Here is a 21,334-nt window from a genome sequence, read left to right as displayed (position 1 = left end):
CTTGCCGGCGAATCCAGGCAACTCAAGTTGTGAAATGGTGAATCATACATTAAATCTGTGTTATATTATCAATTATGATGTAATACCAACACTGCTGTTAAAGTTACAACTCCATGTTATTGACATGACAAGAAAGTGAAAAACTGACAGGAGACTTTAATACACACTAATAACATACTTGAGAAAAACATGTGAACACTTGAACATACTCAACAGTAGAACAGGGGAGACTACAAGTAAACAAACACACACACACAACATACATAAACACACAAATAAATGTAACGTTCTCCGGTGTTTAAGGTTAGTCATATGCATAGTCACTAGTTCTTGTGGATTGGACCTGACCTGGCCTGGTTGTATAGGTTGTCGACCTATGTGACTGGTCTTGTATATGGCTCTCAGGATTCTGAGCCATACTTTCATCTGTGCTGGGTGCATCCACAGGTGCAGGATTAGCAGGCTCGGTCATACCTGGTGGTATAGGTGAATTCGTATCAGCAGGTGATGGGATTCTTGGTAAGTGAATTCTATTTTGGAGATAAACTCCTCTGCCCGATTGAACTTCATATGATTGTTGTTGTAACTGATGAGTTTTTAACTCCCTTTTGCCGGCGCTCATGGTCATGTGACCTTGACCTTTGTTTCACCTCTTCACCCTAGCAAGGGGGGTAAATCTTTAGCATGGGAGTTGTAGTAAATCGCTGATCTCCTCTGGTTTTCTTTCAGTGCTTTTCTGTGTTTCTGAGGATCCACAACATGAGTCCATATGGTGGCAGCTTTTTTAAAAGTTCTAAAATGGATACTGTAAGTAAAACTAATCACTTTAAATCAAGAATTAACCCTCCACCTCCTTTAAATGTGAAGAAAGGGTGTGAAGAGTGAAATCTTTTCAAGCAAATGTGGCTGAACTACTGCACTATACAGAGAATAAACGATATAGATGAAGAGTATGCCAAAGCACTGTTCTTGCACACTGTCGGCCCAGAGTATACAACAGTATCACTTTTGAACCAAAGCACAATGTTCAAGATATAATATGTGCATTTGATATGCATTTTATAGGTCTAAAGAATGAAACTTATGAAATATGTTTTTAACAGACAATGGAAGCCGCAAGAAACTGCCAAGGATTACTTACTAGCTCTACAAACACCGGCTAAAACGTGCCATTTTTGCGACCATATGGAAGAGTCATTAATAAGAGACTGAATGGTAGTTGGCATCAAAGACACAAGGACAAAGAAAACTCTTACAAGATCATAATCTAATGCTCAATGTATAGAAATCTGCAAGGCAAATGAAGCTGCTGACTTGCAACTAAAGGTACTAGAGACAGGTACATCTGATGCATCACCAGCTTCGCTGTTTCTTGCAAAAGTATTCTACAACAAAATGCTGCTCATAACAGTAAACAGCGCAAATGTACATTTTGTGGACAAAATCACCCATTTAAAAAAGAGCTGTGTCCTGCATGGCTCAGGAGCCAGCATTAATGTTATCCCTAAGAAGCTTATAAAGACTGCACAAATCTGTCCCACTCAAAGCAAGTTACATGTGGTGTATGATGGTAGCACACTCATACCTATTGGAAAGGTTACAACTCATAGTACAAAATCCAAGAACTAACAAGAGATATCCTGTTGATTTCGTGGTTGTGAATGATGACTTAACTCCCCTGTTAGAGAAGAAAATGTAAAAAAAAAATGTGACTAATTACATTGAACTACCAAACTTTTGAAAGTGTTGATAAGGTTGAAAAAGTTGTTAAGCCTCTATCAAGGATATCGACAAATATATTTGAACAGTTCTCGGATGTACTTGATGATCAGCAGGGTGATCTACCTGGTGTTGTACACTTAGAATCCTGACATAACACCAGTTAGATGTCCATCTGGTCGTGTACCTTTAGCTATGCAGGCTAAAGTAAAGTCTGAGTTAGAACTGCTAACAGAAAAAGGAATTATTGAGCCTGTTGAGCCTGGGTCAGTCAAATGGTCATTGCAACTTAAAAAATCTAAAAAAACTAGCAGGAGACACACTAATAACATACTTGAGAAAAACATGTGAACACTTGAACATACTGAACAGTAGAACAGGGGAGACTACAAGTAAACAAACACACACAAACAATATACATAAACACACACATAAATGACTAAATGCCAAATAACTTGAAAATAAACCCTCCCTCAAGAAATAGCACTAAAAAAAAAAACAATCCAGAAGAATGAGTTGATGCTGTGATGAATGATGAAATTAAAAGACAGAAAGGTCATCTGACTTATAATTCAAAATGGAATCCAGCACGTTGACAATGTTCAATAAGAAATGCAGAGAATATAAATGTAGTCATCTTGCAGTGGATTCAAAAAATGGATTACATGAATTGCAGTAACAGCAACTAATCCCAATACATATGGTAGAGACACTTCTTCTTCTTCTTCTAGCCAGCTTTATTGCTGCTGAGCTGTCAGCTCTTTTGCAGACTGTGCCAAGGAAAAAAAGTGTGCTGTTTTTCTTCAGCTGTTCAGCACTGACGTACAGGGTGTTGGTTATGTTGGGCTGTAGTGGAAGTAGGGTCTGCCTAAGGTGGATTAGGGAGGGGCATTCAAACAGGATTAGAGACACTTACCCTAACTTTGAAATCACGTCTAGCAGAGATTCTAATCAACTTCTGGAATTAAAAAAGCAAAAAAATCAAAAAAACATTTTCCTGTGATCTACAGGAGCATAATTAAAATCTAAGTAAATATTTTATGGTTTAAAAACATTGTCAAGTAATCAACTGAAGCCTTTTGAAACAAAGAAATGCATAAGAACTAAGCAGCCATTTTGTGTAGGTATTGGTCCTACTTTACTATGTCTGGCTAAAACTCTCTTCTCAAACTTGATACTTTCAAAGACTTACTTCTTTTAGGCTTACTGGCATGTCAGCATAGGACCTCATATTTTGAAATCCATTGTTTACTTTGAGGTTCTGAAAAATGTAAATCACAAGGCTATGTAACTAACTCTTATAATGACACACTAGAACAGACTAACATTACTAGTACATAAGTGTACCACGTCTGATGAACAAGTTCAACAAGGTCATATGTTCACATCCAGTTTTCAATTGCATTCTAAAGAAGAAGAAAAGTAAGAAAACCAACTTTGTCAGTTAGAAGCTGTGTGAATGTTTCCGTACTGATCCAATCTTTCTTCATGATCAAATAAAACAAGAGATCCCCAGCCAGTAGTCTCATGCCTTCCTTGTTAGCTTCAGGCAACTGACTGATGAGGCTTAACACCTGGTACAGAAACCATAACATTAGCATTTTGAAATCAATGACTAGATTGCCAGATATGTTTACAATACATAAAACTATGACAATGGACTAGCTTTACAATTGCTATTAATATTTTGTATGAAGCTTATATTAGGCTCAACTTCTAAATGAATATTCAAAATGATATTTTTTTAAAAATTACTATCATCATACTGAGATATGTGTGATGACTATTTATGGTCCTCAAAAAAACAACAACATTTGTCTTTTGTTTTTTAAAACAAGGCATACATACTTTTATGCACTAGGTTAATACAAGTCAGTTCATATATATAGAGAGATATATATACAAAAAAAAATTCACTATCACATTTAATTTGCTCAGATTATGTAGTTACTATGAGGTCCCAGTTATTCTAGCATCAAGCTGTAAGCAATATCCTGACTAGTCTGCAGGGTAAGCCAAACAGCAACACAAACTCATGATTATTTTTGAACTCTCCTATAAAGGGAATGAAGCTCTGGGATGAAATGCAGCTAATATTTAAGACAACGGAATGACTTACAGAGGCACTAGATTCCAACTCAGTGGCTAAAAAGTTTTGTTTGGCTCTATTCAGAGCATGTTCCAGTATTGAAGGCAACCACAACATGTCCTCTTTGGTTTTGGCTGCAAAATACAAAAGGGAACACACTCTTTATCTTATCTTATAAAATACAGATGTTACTTTAAAAAACGAAGATGATTACGTCCTATGCATGTTCCTAGATCAATTTAGTCATGCATGTTAACCAATACTGTAGGTAGTAGCAATGTTAGCTAGATGTTAATGCGCTCAGGCTGACCATTATTTAAAGCCTGTGTGTAGCCACTGTTCATAATATCAGAACAAAAGAAGACTGTATTCCAGAGTTTATCATCACCCTGCAAACAAAAAATAATTTCTTTTTTTAGAAAAGTTTTTTAAAAATATTGTTATAAATTTAAGGAGAGCAACTCAACGAGGACAGGTATTTTTTTTTACAAGACATCCCAAACATAACCTATGACTCACAAACATAACCCATGACTTAGGGGTACTCATGTTTTTTTCTAATGTTAACTTTCTTCTATTCTCTAACAGTGCATGAGCTAGAGTGCACTTTCTGCACTTAGAATATCTGTGTGCAAGGCAGAATTTTAACAATAGTAATAAAAAATTTGTACGAAAAAATATTTTCGACAGCCATGCAATGGACAGGTAGCATTACAAATTTAAAGAAAGCCCTTAAAAAATATCCTTTGATAACTGTCACCTCAGAAAAACTAAACCCAGACAATTTCTTATACTGATTAACACAAGCATTGCAGTCAACAAAACAAATAGGTCTCTATAACTAAATGTTCCAAACTGGTAAGCTAGGTCTCTACAACTAAATGTTCCAAACTGGTAAGCTAGGCCCCCACAACTAAATGTTCCAAACTGGTAGGCTAGGCCTCTACAACTAAATATTATGAATGGTCTTTACTGATATGTTAACCCCCTGCAATGCAATCACCAGATATAAAAGAAAATGAATCAAAAAGTGATATAGGTTAAAATGGATATAACACAAAATTATTTACCTTAAACGCTGATAAAATATCTTCTTTTGTTTGTTTCAATGCCAAAAGAGCTGGATAGCAACAATGAAGAAGCTGTTCTTCTTTGTCCTGCCCACTGGTTTTATCTATCAACATTTTAACAGCCTTGTAGACACCTAGTAGGGAAAGACCAGACAACGTTTCAACACACATCTATCTCCTTAAATGTTGGGCTCATTAAGAGGTGCCGGATAAAACCACCAAATTAGCCAAGTAGTAGGCTGTATTTTAGAAAACATGACTAACTCTTAGCATCTGTCTTATAATTAGCAGGGCCTGGGAAGAGACTTTTACACATACAAGTATATGCTTACACATTTCTATAAACAACTTCATTTCATTTCTATACACAACACCACCACCATTTCTTTTCTATCTACAAAAGCCAATTATTATTGTGTAACAATAAAACTAAAAAATCACCTGTTATATTGTTATTGTTCCTATAGTTACAAATGGCTGGAACAATATATACAGGTCTAATAGGATGATTCTAAAAAAAAATAAAAAATTATATATTAATTTTCAAAATTTAAACAAAATGTAAATATGTTTGAGCTACAGAGACAAACCTAGGCATGCATCAACTCTACTAACTGTAATACTACATACCTGTCGTGCGCGCGTGAAGTTTTCTTTGCGTTTTATATTGGTGTTTTAGCGTATAGGAAGTAGTTTCTTTTAAGTGCGTTTTGTTGCCTAGAATATTGTGTGTGTGTTTACGTCATCCTTAGTTCCCGCAAGAGAGAGAGAGAGATTCTTTTGTGAGCTAGGTAGCTGGTTGTTTGTTTTCCCCTTGTAAGGATACGTAAGTACATAGTTTTATTAAGTAGGCTGATCTTTCGGTACGGGTGTCGCTATTGAAAAGTTCTTTCTTGTAGCGGCATCGCTAGATCTAGGGTTTCTTTTCGTTTCAGGGTGTTAGGCTTTGGGCTATGAGAAAGTGTGTCGCCTTTCCGCCTTTGGAGTTTTGCAGTAGCTCTTGTCGTTGAGGTGTAGGGAGTTGAGGTTACGTTGGGCGCCGAGATGGAGTGTGAGCGTGAAGGTGTGTTGTGGAAACTTATTGGCGTTATATTAGACTAATTATTAATTCAATGATGACTTCAATGATAGTGATGTATAATGTAAATATGTTGATAACTTATAATTAATTATTATTAAATATTGTTCATATTGATAACTGTTGTTATTCACTAACTGTTCAGTTGAATAACTGTTATTCGATGTTCGTATTTTACATGCCATTATCTTTAGGTTCTTGTGTTACTCTGTTCAGGCTGGGGATACGGGACCATCATATCATACCCTACTTAAGCGACTAAACCCACCTGACAATACCTTGGCATGCATCAACTGTACTAAGTGTAATACTACATACCTAGGCATGCATCAACTCTTCTAACTGTAATACTATATACCTAGACATACATCAAATCTACTAACTGTAATACTACATACCTAGGCATGCATCAACTGTACTAGCTGTAATACTATATACCTAGACATACATCAAATCTACTAACTGTAATACTACATACCTAGACATGCATCAAATCTACTAACTGTAATACTACATACCTAGGCATGCATCAACTGTATTAACTGTAATACTATATACCTTGGCCTGCATCAACTGTACTAACTGTAATACTACAAACCTTTGCATGCATCAACTGTACTAACTGTAATACTACAAACCTTTGCATGCATCAACTGTACTAACTGTAATACTACATACCTTGGCATGCATTAACTCTACTAACTGTAATACTACATACCTTGGCATGCATCAACTGTACTAACTGTAATACTATATACCTAGGCATGCATCAACTGTACTAACTGTAATACTATATACTTAGGCATGCATCAACTGTACTAACTGTAATATTATATACCTAGACATGCATCAAATCTACTAACTGTAATACTACATACCTAGGCATGCATCAACTGTACTAACTGTAATACTACAAACCTAGACATGCATCAAGTCTACTAACTGTAATACTACATACCTAGACATGCATCAAGTCTACTAACTGTAATACTACATACCTAGGCATGCATCAACTGTACTAACTGTAATACTACAAACCTTAGCATGCATCAACTGTACTAACTGTAATACTATATACCTAGACATGCATCAAATCTACTAACTGTAATACTACATACCTAGGCATGCATCAACTCTACTAACTGTAATACTACATACCTAGGCATGCATCAACTGTACTAACTGTAATACTATATACCTAGGCATGCATCAACTGTACTAACTGTAATACTACAAACCTTAGCATGCATCAACTGTACTAACTGTAATACTATATACCTAGACATGCATCAACTCTACTAACTGTAATACTACAAACCTTAGCATGCATCAACTGTACTAACTATAATACTATATACCTAGGCATGCATCAACTGTACTAACTGTAATACTATATACCTAGGCATGCATCAACTGTACTAACTATAATACTACATACCTAGACATGCATCAAATCTACTAACTGTAATACTACAAACCTTAGCATGCATCAACTGTACTAACTGTAATACTATATACCTAGACATGCATCAACTGTACTAACTGTAATACTATATACCTAGGCATGCATCAACTGTACTAACTGTAATACTATATACCTAGGCATGCATCAACTCTACTAACTGTAATACTATATACCTAGGCATGCATCAACTGTACTAACTGTAATACTATATACCTAGACATGCATCAACTGTACTAACTGTAATACTATATACCTAGACATGCATCAACTGTACTAACTGTATTACTACATACCTAGGCATGCATCAACTCTACTAACTGTAATACTACATACCTAGGCATGCATCAACTGTACTAACTGTATTACTACATACCTAGGCATGCATCAACTCTACTAACTGTAATACTACATACCTAGGCATGCATCAACTGTACTAACTGTAATACTACATACCTAGGCATGCATCAACTGTACTAACTGTAATACTACATACCTTGGCATGCATTAACTCTACTAACTGTAATACTACATACCTTGGCATGCATCAACTCTACTAACTGTAGAGCTAAATCTGAAATCATCAAAAAAAAAGTTAAAAATGTTTTAGTTAAAAAAAAAAAGATAAAATAAAAAACCAAAGGAAAGAGACTGTGTAATCACCTATTTTATTTTCTCTGTATGAGTAGAGTAGACTGTTCTGATGAGCCAAAGACTTTGGGTGAACTTCTTGTATTTTGTCAGCCATTGAGATTATCTCTTCAGCACTCTGGAGATAAAGTAATAACATTGATCTAAAGGAGGAAATTACATGTGAAATTTGAAATTACAAGAGCTAAGTATGAATTACATTTTATATTTATCTAAACTGTATCTATTAAAATAAATCCCTCATCACTATATTAAAGATCTGCAGTTAAAAGTAGTGATGTTTTGGTAAGTGGCATGCACTTAAAGAAACTCCAAAACATGTGCTACACATAACTAGGATCACTCCACTTTCTATTGACCTGGTCATTGATGATCATGGTTTTCAGCAAGAAGCTACCAGAATGGTAAGTCAACCTCCCTTCTTCAGCTTTTGGCATCTTCATGTACAATTCAAAGGCAGCATCATTGAATCCTTCAGAGATGAGTTGACAAGATTTCTGTATAGTGGCACTATTGAACAAGCCAATTTTCATGATGTGGTTTAACAGCTGGAGGTGAAAACAACAACATTGTGTCAATGGTATAAAACTAATCAAGAAGTTAACATTACAATGAAATAAAATTCAATCATTTATTAAAATATTTTATGCATACAAAATAAAAAAACAATATTAACAATGACAAAATGTTAGAAAAGTTTTTCATTTGCCAGGTTTATAAAACCAAAACTACTAGTGCAGACCAAAACCTATCTAAGGGTGACAACATTCCTGTGCCTCTATTGTGAATATGATCACTGTCAGAAACTTCTGCAACTATTTCACATGTAAAAGAAAAAAAAATTGATTTCTTCTTGTAAGATCATGTCCACCAATTTCTGCTGAAAACAAAAATACTTACATTTTCAGCATTGTTCCCATGGCCAGAGTTGATCATGACCTGATAGAGGTTCAGCAGTAAAGTTTGTGACATTGGTACATTATCAGCCTCGGCTTCATGAACATACTGAAACAACAATCAGATCAAATGTACTAAGTAACCAAACAATCAGATCAAATGTACTAAGTAACCAAACAATCAGATTAAATTTACTAAGTAACCAAACAATCAGATCAAATGTACTAAGTAACCAGCCAATCAGATCAAATGTACTAAGTAACCAGCCAATCAGATCAAATGTACTAAGTAACCAAACAATCAGATCAAATGTACTAAGTAACCAAACAATCAGATCAAATGTACTAAGTAACCAAACAATCAGATTAAATTTACTAAGTAACCAAACAATCAGATCAAATGTACTAAGTAACCAGCCAATCAGATCAAATGTACTAAGTAACCAGCCAATCAGATCAAATGTACTAAGTAACCAAACAATCAGATCAAATGTACTAAGTAACCAGCGAATCAGATCAAATGTACTAAGTAACCAAACAATCAGACCAAATGTACTAAGTAACCAAACAATCAGATCAAATTTACTAAGTAACCAGCCAATCAGATTAAATGTACTAAGTAACCAGCCAATCAGATCAAATGTACTAAGTAACCAAACAATCAGATCAAATGTTCTAAGTAACCAGCCAATCAGATCAAATGTACTAAGTAACCAGCCAATCAGATCAAATGTACTAAGTAACCAAACAATCAGATCAAATGTACTAAGTAACCAAACAATCAGACGAAATGTACTAAGTAACCAAACAATCAGACCAAATGTACTAAGTAACCAAACAATCAGATCAAATGTACTAAGTAACCAATCTCTTCAGTCACTGAACTGAAATACAGGAAATAATATTTCCAAGCATATATATGTGATAAAAATGTACCCTAAAAAAGGCAGACATCATAATGAACTACTTTAACTAGCTCACAAAAAGTCTGGCCTTGGAATGTCCTGAGACTGCTACACCTACCTTCATCACATTCTCTATGTCTCCAACTTCAGCATAATGTTCTGCATATCTAAAGTAGGTCTCGGAGTTTGGGCTCAGATTTTTAGATCTTTAAGAAACAAATACAAGAAGATTATAGGATTATGCTCAATACTCTGTACATCTAATGTAATTGTGTTTTGGTACGTCTTAAAAGTAGCACCTATTATACACAAAATTTATTTATAAATGTTACAAATGTTCCTTTTGTTATCAATTAATAAAACTCAAGTCCCCTTAAGATGTAAATATAAATTAATTATAATTTACACACCTAAACAATTAAAAATAATTCAACTGTTATAACAGTAATTTTTGTGTACCATCATCCTATCCTTTGGTTTATGATGAAGGGAAATGGGTAAAATTAAATATAAAAAGGCAAACTTGAAGAAGAGTATATTAATAAGGAATACACAATTTTTAAAACGTAGGGGCAACAATAAACATCATGAACTCACTAAGTGTTTCTTAATGCCCACTTCTAACATTACAAGTATTGTCCCAATGTTGTTTTAGAGAGCTTTTTATACTCTTTACCATCATATAACATACACAGATTTAGAGGTGCCTATAAATATCTACAAGACACTACTAGCATACACTGAAGAAACAATGAGATGAATATATTTCTTTTGACTGATGATGCACTGACTTCTTCGATAGCTAGTTTCACATTTAGAGAGTAGAGTATATTGATCTTTCTCAAGAGTTTTTGACATTGATAGAACTTACTATCACCTTCCCATGATTCAATTTCTTGACCCTATATTTATTTTATGCAAATCAAATGTTCTTTAGAAAAATCTGCATAATTTTCACCAACAATGTCACTGAGCCAATAATGGTGTTAAGTGACCTGTCAAGCCTGACACTATACACACCATTGTGACTAATCTGCTCTCTCTCATCTGTTTTACACACTGAAGTGAGATAGCCATCATCATCTCTATTATACTCATGTGTAAACTAAAAATGTGTGAAGCTAGAGAGAAATTGACAAATGTGTTCATTGCTTATGGTATAAAGAAAATACTAGCTCTTCTCAAACAATGTAAACATAACAGGTTAACACATACCTTAAAATGTCTAAAACTTTTGCAGCCTCCTCTGGAGATCTGAAAAAAAAAAAATTTAGCAAACTTAGAAACTTACCCTTTAAGTCTTGAGAAAGGGAAACTTAGCCTTTAAGTCTTGAGAAAGGGAAACTTAGCCTTTAAGTCTTGAGAAGTGACCACTTAGCCTTAAAGTCTTGAGAAGTGGCCACTTAGCCTTAAAGTCTTAAGAAGTGGCCACTTAGCCATAAAGTCTTGAGAAAGGGAAACTTAGCCTTAAAGTCTTGAGAAGTGACCACTTAGCCTTAAAGTCTTAAGAAGTGGCCACTTAGCCTTAAAGTCTTGAAAAGTGGCCACTTAGCCTTACAGTCTACATCTCCTTAGGAAACAGAGCCCTACTAACAATTGCTTTGATCTACTGATCTTTGAATCCAGCACTAGGGTCTGTCCTTGAGACCTAACAGATTTCATGCAGGCTACTGGTCTACAGTCATTTTTATCTGAACTATAAACATCTATACTAAATAGTTTCTACTAGCCATATAAAGTTAAATAAATTATTTTGAACCATTTGAGAAGTCTGAGCAAATGATAATTTCTGATCTGGTTGAAATATAGTTAAGCTAAACTCTGTACTCAGTTTAAATACAAAGTGGCAGTGAAGCCAATCCTCACTCAATAACTTTGCACTACTTACCCAGCCTTTAAATGTCCTGTGATGAAAGAGTTGAAGATGTTCAGATTGATGTAATAATCTGTTTCTTTCATAGCCTCCAAAACTAAACTGTTAGTGGAATGAAAGAAAAAACAACAATTCTTTAATGTTTTGACAAAGCTAAGTCTACAAGAAGCTGAGTCTAAAAGAAGCAGCCTACAAGAAGCTGAGTCTAAAGCAGGCATGTCAAACTTGTTAGGGTGTATGGGCCGCATAAAAAACGTACTATATCCTAAGGGGCTGCAGCCAAAAATCAGTTGCAAAACAGTTTACTAGTTGTATGTAAATAAGAAACAATACAATAGAATACAATAATTAATGGCATACATGTCCCTTAGTTAGCTAAATTTGCAGTACAATTTCATAATTAAAAATTACTAAGATTGCGCATTTTTTTCTTTGTTCTGATGCTTGACATATTTCTGGGATACAAGTTTATTAATATCAGGTGGAAGTTTGTTTGTCACTGACACTATCATCACTGACAACAAATTTTGATCAGATAGTCTCGAAAGGTGAGGTGATTTGTAGCTTTCATTATAGAAAAGAACTGCTCACAGAGATCAGTGCTTGCAAAAATAGCTAGAATTCTGGCTGCAAATTTCCGCAATTGAACGTACCGTTTAGGTAAATAACTAAATTTTAGCGTAGCCACTTCTTTATTTTTCGCTTTCAACAAAGAATCTAACTGCTATTCTATCAGCTCTAGTTGCACATTACCAGAAGCATTTTCAGAAGCAAATGAAAATGGAGATAAAAACAACGAAAATTCTTGCTCGTATCAAACGAAGTCATGAAAACAGCCAGTGGAAGCATCTAATAATGATTCCAGGTATAAGACATATTTACCAAAATGTTGTAGCCATATTTAATCTTTTTAGTTCCTGACAAGTGAACAAGATTTTCTCTTCATATTTGATTTATTTTGCTTGAAAGCACTTCACATGATCACATGCAGTTGTGACAATATAGTCTTTACTTTGAAGTTTCAAATTCAAGTCTTGCAGGTGACCAGTGAGATCAATTGCAAATGCCAAGACCGGAACCCATTTGTCAGTATGGAAATGTTCAACAGGTTCACCTTTCATGTTCAGAAACAATACAATTTCTTCACGCAGTACAACAGATCTCTTCAATTCTTTATGACAGGAGAGCCAGCTAATTTCGTGTCCAATGTCATTCAGAAACATTGAAAATTGGCGATGATTTAAGCCACGGGCACGAATAAAATTGATAGTGACTGAAACCAGTCTTATGACATGTAGGAATTGTAACTGCTTTGTGCAGAATGTTTCTTGGTGAATGATGCACTGAAAATGAGCAAATTTAAAATTAGCATCAGTCTCTCTTATTTTTGCAAGTAGCTTTGCATCAAAACCATTTCATAATGGTTAGTGTGCCATCCGTTGTTAGACTAGCTAGCTTTACCAAAGGTAAATTGTACTGCAATACCACCTCCTGTTATTTCTCAAAAACATCCTCGCTTAATGTGGTGTTATGTATAGAACAAAGCTCAAGTAGCTCCTCATGTATCTCAAAATTTCTGTCACAGGTCCTTATTAGTATAGCCAACTGTGCTACACCCGTTACATCAGTTGACTCATAGAGAGCCAATGAGAATATTTCAAAATCTATTTTGTTCTTTAACTGTTCACTCAAGCTGACTGACATGTCAATTATTCTATCTGCCACAGTGTTACTAGTTAAAGTTATTTCTTTCAATGCTTTCCCATTTTCTGGACTTGCGCAGCTTTAAGGACACGCTCCTTCATAAAATCCTTTTCACTAAATGATTTGCTATGGCTTGCAATTAAGTTTGAAAAAAATGTAGATGGCTATCACTGCAGATTCAATCTCGTTGTTCAGTTTAACAAATACTATTTTTCAATTCAAGTAGCTTGTCATCTTTTATTTTCCAGCGTAATAGATTACCATTATTGTGACAAGAGGGACAATAAGGGTGGCTACCTTATTTTTTTTTTATTAGAGTTAGTCCCCTTTATTACTTGATTTAAGTCCCTGTTAACTGTGTACAATGGCCACTTCCTCTTCAGTCTTTGAGCTGACCACTGTCCATTATTGTGAACTAAATTTCCATAATGTTTATATGATAGTTTTTATGTTCTGCTCTGACTGTGTTAATCAAGAGGAGTGTGCCACTTTATAGGAATGTATCTTCCACTAACGAGCTAAGTAGACTTTATTTATTTGTTGTTAATAAGTTGGTTGATGTGAATATTATGTCTACTTAGTCTCTTATCCTTTCCTGTACATGTTTTTTTTATAAAGACCAGATTTGGGTTGTAAAGTATGTGAAAGACAAACTTTTGTCTTGAGAAGAGACAGTTGTGTGTCTCATGGACTATTTTGATTCATGTATTATACTATTGTAATTCATTGTTTGTCTTGAGAAGAGACAGTTGTGTGTCTCATGGACTATTTTGATTCCTGTATTATACTATTGTAATTCATTGTTTGTCTTGAGAAGAGACAGTTGTGTGTCTCATGGACTATTTTGATTCCTGTATTATATTATTGTGATTCATTGTTTGTTTTGAGCTGAGACACTATTGTGCCTCTGTGATGCAGTTCTATAATGGTGTTGAACTGAACCGGCCCTACTATTTTGATTTTTTCTTCATTATTTGACTTGCCTTTGTTGGCCCTTATGCCCATTTTCTTTTAATGATCTTTTTATTATGTTCCTTAATAAACTCTTTATTAGTTGTAATGAAATCTCAAAGTTATTACTTGTATGTCTTAGTAAGTTAAATATCTAGAGGTTATAATTAATAGCCTAGATAATATAATTTGGGACCACGAAGTACCACTGGACTAGCTTGCCAGTACAGCAGAGGTCACTGGTCTTATGACCTATCCTAATACTAGGATTTGCTATGGCTTGCAATTAAGTTTGAAAAAAATGTAGATGGCTATCACTGCAGATTCAATCTCGTTGTTCAGTTTAACAAATACTATTTTTCAATTCAAGTAGCTTGTCATTCTTTTGTCATCTTTTATTTTCCAGCGTAATAGATTACCATTATTTTAATAATTTTTGAGGTGGCCAAGCGGGCTGCATGCAGCCCCCGAACACTGTGTTTGACATGCCTGGTCTAAAGGAAGCAGAGTCTAAAAGAAGCATTGTTGTCAACACAAACACTAAGAACAGAATCTTACTTTGCACCCTTGATATCTCCTTTCTGGCAAAATCCTTCTATTAAAAGTTGATAAGTTACCTAAACAGAGAGAGATAACATTATTCAACATTACTTCAACATATTTGAGAAAAAAACTAAACACAATAATATTTTATGAGTGTGTTTAACTGCAACAACAATATGCTAGTGTATCAATATGATTTTGTAATCATTTATATAAAATCTAGTTCTAATTTAAAACAAAAACATGTACTGACTATTTTTAATGCAGTATAACACATTATTTTTGAAATGGTAAAACATGTATAGAAACATCCAATTAAGAAGCAGGCTGCTAAGACATGCTCAGAAAATGTTTTGAATAGTGAAGAATTGAGAAATCAAAGTGCACAAAACACAATTCAAATAGTTGAAACAAAAACTGAGAAGCTATGAAAATCCTTTAGATGTAACAGATTTATAAATTCAACTCTGAAAGGCTATGAAAATCCTTTAGATGTAACAGATTTATAAATTCAACTCTGAAAGGCTATGAAAATCCTTTAGATGTAACAGATTTATAAATTCAACTCTGAAAGGCTATGAAAATCCTTTAGATGTAACAGATTTATAAATTCAACTCTGAAAGGCTATGAAAATCCTTTAGATGTAACAGATTTATAAATTCAACTCTGAAAGGCTATGAAAATCCTTTAGATGTAACAGATTTATAAATTCAACTCTGAAAGGCTATGAAAATCCTTTAGATGTAACAGATTTATAAATTCAACTCTGAAAGGCTATGAAAATCCTTTAGATGTAACAGATTTATAAATTCAACTCTGAAAGGCTATGAAAATCCTTTAGATGTAACAGATTTATAAATTCAACTCTGAAAGGCTATGAAAATCCTTTAGATGTAACAGATTTATAAATTCAACTCTGAAAGGCTATGAAAATCCTTTAGATGTAACAGATTTATAAATTCAACTCTGAAAGGCTATGAAAATCCTTTAGATGTAACAGATTTATAAATTCAACTCTGAAAGGCTATGAAAATCCTTTAGATGTAACAGATTTATAAATTCAACTCTGAAAGGCTATGAAAATCCTTTAGATGTAACAGATTTATAAATTCAACTCTGAAAGGCTATGAAAATCCTTTAGATGTAACAGATTTATAAATTCAACTCTGAAAGGCTATGAAAATCCTTTAGATGTAACAGATTTATAAATTCAACTCTGAAAGGCTATGAAAATCCTTTAGATGTAACAGATTTATAAATTCAACTCTGAAAGGCTATGAAAATCCTTTAGATGTAACAGATTTATAAATTCAACTCTGAAAGGCTATGAAAATCCTTTAGATGTAACAGATTTATAAATTCAACTCTGAAAGGCTATGAAAATCCTTTAGATGTAACAGATTTATAAATTCAACTCTGAAAGGCTATGAAAATCCTTTAGATGTAACAGATTTATAAATTCAACTCTGAAAGGCTATGAAAATCCTTTAGATGTAACAGATTTATCTCCTGGTCTAGAGCACCATTGACATACCTTGTCAGGATTGAGACCAAGTGATTTCATGTTCATTAGTTCTTCCAATGGGTTAAAAAGTTTCTTATTGCCACAGTAAGTTCGAAGTTTCACATTAAAAAGTCTGGTGGTTGGTTTCAGACCTAGAAAGATAATAAATCATTGCAATAAAAAATATTAAATACGCTATACAAAAATTATTCAACAAAAACCATTAAAAGAAATACACACAAAATGGTTAATGTCCCAGCAATAAAGAAATGTAAAAAGCATACATTACTATATGGCTCCTTCTGTCTCTGGAGACAAAAGATACATGCCCAGATGAATCACTGGTTTTAATTTTAGCAACTTTGCATCAGCACCAGAATTTCCTCGCCAGGGTGCAATTCAATAAAAAACAAGCGTCATGGTAATCATGGTAATATACATTGTTAATTTGAATAAACTCAAACAAAAAAGCTAATAAATGAACAGACATATATGCCTTGAAACTAATTATTTTGCAGCAGTTGTTCTCATATAACGCCACAAGTGTCTTTCACAGAGAGGGTGGTGGAACACATAGAAGGCTGACTGTCTTTACAACAAAGAGAAATAATTTATAAATTTGAAAAAAAAAAAGTTTGTTATTTTGTACTCAAAAACATCTTTTAAGTTATCTATATTAGTTCCTCATTAAGCATGAGCCTTTCACAAGAGAAATTTGTAATTAAAAAAAACAAATTCAACAAAAATCTGTCACATTGTTAGAGATCATTTCTTCAATGAAATGGTATTGCTTCAATTAATTATTATCATCATTGTAAAACTTTCCCCTAATGTAGTGCTCCTAAACCCTAATATTTAATACAGTGCAGGTTTTCAATATCTAATTAGTATTTACAATGCTTCTGAATAATTAAGCCAGCTTTTCAATTGTTATCTGAAGATTCCTTGAAGCTATTTTTGTAACCGTTCTAGTAAAATGAAGCAAATTCCAAAATAGTGACACCCCCTCCCCCCCAAATGCTAGCAGAGAACTTCTGTTGTCTCCTATGCCGACAGTAGTTCTATTGAATGACCACACATATGTCTGCACCAATTCACAGCCTCAGTAAAGTAACATTTATTCAATGATGACAATGAAAAGCCTAACTTTCATAATCCTAAAAAAAAAAGTTGAATAGAAATCTGTCAGTTAAGTTCTTTTCACATTTCATCAATTTTCTTGTAGTGACTAATTAGAAAATAACCATATCAACTACAAAATTAACATCAATTACTAACATAAAAAGTACATTATCATTATTATGAATTCATGTAAATATTTGACTTTATATTTTGTATTTATTTATATGAGGGTATTTTTAAGTGAATTTTAAAAGTGCTTTTATTTAAGACAGTTGAAAACTGCTTTGACAGATGAGTGTTTAGTATCAGACAGCTGAAAACTGTTTTGAAAGTTTTGTGTTTTGTATCAGACAATTGAAATTGTGGGTGAAGCGTGGTCGAGAGGCTAAGTACGCTTGAACTTGGCATGGCTACCTATGAAGGGGGCTCGAGGTTCGACACCCAACTCGAGCAGAGTTGTGTTTACTGAGCGCCTATAGGCAGCACGGAAAAACCTTCTCCCCAGATACCCCCTCCACCCACTGGTCAGCAAATGAGATTGGACCATAGTGCTTTGAGCATGCTATAAGCATGAAAGTAGCGCAGTATAAAAGCTATAATTAAAACTGATTTTGACCAGCATTAAACTTTAAGAAGAGCTGAATGGATGGATGAACCAATATTTTTTTTTTGACAATTTTAATATTTAAGGAACAAATTTCACAAACCTAATTCTTCCATTTTATTCCATATTTCTTCCACCAGTGCTAATCTTTTCTTGACTGATGCATCAAATGGGCCAACACTACAGACATGAAGTAAAAACCCAATATCTTGTTCAGTGACAGCGTCTGTTCATAGAATGATATATCATATACATTGACCATAAGTTTCTTCAAAAACAAAAAAGCAAAAATCACAGATTTTGATTACAACAAAAGAAGTTAGAAAATGTTGCTTTTTTCCCCAGAAAATGACTAGTTTAATTTTCTTTTTACCTTTTTGTGATTACATTGTATGGCTTCTTGCTAACAATTTTAATTTCATTGAAAATAATAAAAACTAAACCTAAAAATGTAGCTCATAACTGTCACTACCTCAAAGTTGGTGCCATACAGTGGATACCCTTTTTAATATTATAAGTATTATTCAAAACTCGTTTATCTAATAGGTGAACACTTTTAACCTTGAGCTATCCAGTTAGTTGATAGCAGTCAGAACAGTCAATAAGGGGCAGTTGAGAAAGCTATTGTAAAAGTCACTTGAGAAAGTTATTCTAAAGTAGTTGAGATCTGTACCAGTCAATAAGTTATTACCATTGTCAAGTATTTTCATAAAGGATTATTACTGATTATTCCTGGATTGTGTTAATTTCCTATGTGGTGTTATTAGTATATTAATAAACGTAATATTTGTGTCTGCTACATTGAGAGTTATTTCCTCATGAGAGAGAGGTATGAATGTAAAAGAATGCATCCTTAAAATGCCTACATATAACATTACAATATGAACCTGATGTCACCCATGATCATCTAAAATAACGTGGTGACAATAACTTACCAAAATCTTTTAATGAAGAATAGAAAGTTGTGAAGAGGTTTGATGAGATCCCAATGTTGTAGTCTATTTTTTTATGCATTTCAATCACCATCTCTTGCTTTTTAGATCTCTGGGGCTGGGTGGCAAGCAATCTTAAACAAAAACAAAAAAAAAAAAGAGATGCAATATTTCATAAAATGATCAAGAAGTTTCATGTGAAAGAACTGGTAGAAGCCTATATTTCACATTTACATCCATTTCCCCTCTAGGAAAGTTCAGTAACAACCTGAGGAACTTTTTCAGGACCAGAATGGTGCTAGGCAATGAGGCCGTCTTGGTGGTCTGCAGGTCCTCATAGGAGCTAATCTATGTTTCACCATATTTTCTTCAAATTCCTCTGGATCTGGAGACCATATTTATTCAAGGTTTCTGCGCCAAAGTCAATATGAAATTCCAGGAGTTTCCCAGGAGAAATTATAAAATTCCAGGACATAAAATTGGCTCCAAAAAATTATACAATAATCAAAGTTGGTGTAATTTAGGTTTAATAATTAAAATTAAATTACCATATTCATGGTATACAAAATTCCTGTCATCACTGTCCACAGTTTAGAAAATTCAGTGTTCACATGCTGGCTAAAGAAAGTATCCAGTCTTTCAGAGGTGACACTGAAGGAATGCAGCAGAATTTGTAGTTAAAATGGAATCGTGCCATTGTGTTTTCAACTTTAATGCTATCACAGTCATATGCAGAACCAAGATGCTTATCTTGCATAAGGGTATTTTTTTATTTTTAGGCTTTTGACATTTTAAACTCTGAAGAATAACATCCTTCAATAGAGATTTTTCAACAAGTTTGAGAACTATTGTCATAAGAAACTTTCTGCTTTCCATCTAGAAATTTGAAACATCCCTAGCGCTGGCTTTAGTTTTAATTTTGAAGATTTTTTGCATTCAAATCTACACTAAGCAGTGCTGCAACAGAAGTACATTCTTTGAATACAGCTGGTGTCATAAATCTTTGCTAAAATGACTGAAGCATGCTAAAGAGGTCTTGGGCCATAAAGCATTAAAGGGCAATCAACAATTGGGCATCTGATTGATATTTTTTAAAGAAAAGGTTGTAAAACCATTGCGATTGAGATGAAACTTTCAATTTTGGCAAACAGCCTTTGAAGTGCACAAAAAACTTTGTGTTGATTACCATCTTAGCAGTAATTAAAGACTGTATGACAGGGTTAGTAGCACTTTTCCATGACAAAATTTTAGGAGATTTTTAAAGGATGAATTGTATGATGTGTGTGTGTGTGTCCTGTTCATTTGCGTGATACATTGTAAAACAAACACAAAACTATGCATTTATAAAATCAATTATTGATTTTGGACTTTTTTTTTACTGATTTTGGAAATACTAAATATCTTGCCAACATCCCACCCAGAACAGAAATGTCATCAGCTGTGGTATGTCCACAGAAAATGTAATGAAAGTTATCTTTTAATCAAGTAACAACTTGACTGTCATCCTATCCCAAAACCTCAAACAACCTTTTTTTTTTCAAAGATTTATTAAAGAACATTACAAATGGTTGCTATTCCATTAAAAAAAAAAAACAAAACATTCTTAGAGATGCCTTCATAATGTGTGGTGGAAATGTACATTTTTAGTTCCTATGTGTATCTTAAATAGATACTAGAGTCATGGTGTGCTTAAATCCTCCTCATAAACAGACACTGAAATATACAGACCTATTTGTATGTTTAATTGACATTTGCTTACTAAATAATAATGGCTTTTAGATGGCAGTGGGTATCAGACCTATTCTTTTTTTTTTCTCCTTTTTTCAAGCACAATTTCTTTTTCAACTATAGATGTAGTTTCCCTGAACGAAATAACTTTTACGGACTTTTCACATCTGAGTGCGAAATATTGTAAATCTAGACTCTTGACTATAGATTTTAACTCTTAGTCACTAAAATTCGCTGCCTTTTCACGGCTGTGAGAGAATTATCTTTACTAGATTCTGGTGATTTAGAATAAATCTAGAGACTAAATATAAGTCATTAAAATTTGCTGACTTTTCACGACTGCATGAGAATTATCTTCACTAAATCTACCGTAAATCTAGACTCTAGATCTAAGTCACTAAAATTCATGAACTTTTCATGACTGTGTGAGAATTATCTTCACTAAATCTACCGTAAATCTATATCTAAGTCCCTATAATTTGCGGGCTTTTCAACGTTGTGT

General features: G+C 33.8%; 1 protein-coding gene across 2 annotated transcripts in view; it reads right to left on the bottom strand.

Annotated features, from left to right (window-relative positions):
- Nucleotides 1-21,334, bottom strand: part of LOC106059720 (leucine-rich PPR motif-containing protein, mitochondrial-like) — a 57,188-nt gene that overhangs the window by 22,833 nt on the left and 13,021 nt on the right. Inside the window, exons 1-19 of one of the 2 annotated variants that reach the window (XM_056024656.1) lie at nt 19,653-19,671; nt 19,108-19,238; nt 18,276-18,398; nt 16,477-16,598; nt 14,957-15,015; nt 11,759-11,845; nt 11,086-11,124; nt 9,989-10,076; nt 8,970-9,074; nt 8,429-8,617; nt 8,082-8,187; nt 7,955-7,992; nt 5,320-5,389; nt 4,879-5,012; nt 4,119-4,197; nt 3,839-3,942; nt 3,156-3,293; nt 2,912-2,980; nt 2,636-2,677 (exon numbers count right to left, since the gene is read on the bottom strand). In XM_056024656.1, coding sequence (XP_055880631.1) covers nt 2,636-2,677; nt 2,912-2,980; nt 3,156-3,293; nt 3,839-3,942; nt 4,119-4,197; nt 4,879-5,012; nt 5,320-5,389; nt 7,955-7,992; nt 8,082-8,187; nt 8,429-8,617; nt 8,970-9,074; nt 9,989-10,076; nt 11,086-11,124; nt 11,759-11,845; nt 14,957-15,015; nt 16,477-16,598; nt 18,276-18,398; nt 19,108-19,198 — 1,683 coding nt within the window. In that variant the 5' untranslated portion in view covers nt 19,199-19,238; nt 19,653-19,671. Of the gene's footprint in view, nt 1-2,635; nt 2,678-2,911; nt 2,981-3,155; nt 3,294-3,838; nt 3,943-4,118; nt 4,198-4,878; nt 5,013-5,319; nt 5,390-7,954; nt 7,993-8,081; nt 8,188-8,428; nt 8,618-8,969; nt 9,075-9,988; nt 10,077-11,085; nt 11,125-11,758; nt 11,846-14,956; nt 15,016-16,476; nt 16,599-18,275; nt 18,399-19,107; nt 19,239-19,652; nt 19,672-21,334 lie in introns of those variants that run through there. The other variant, XM_056024654.1, reaches the window with a different exon arrangement.

Source organism: Biomphalaria glabrata, chromosome 3, assembly GCF_947242115.1.
Source record: "Biomphalaria glabrata chromosome 3, xgBioGlab47.1, whole genome shotgun sequence".
In the NCBI taxonomy this organism is placed as follows: Eukaryota; Metazoa; Mollusca; class Gastropoda; family Planorbidae; genus Biomphalaria; species Biomphalaria glabrata.
This window is presented reverse-complemented; position numbering and strand designations above follow the sequence as displayed.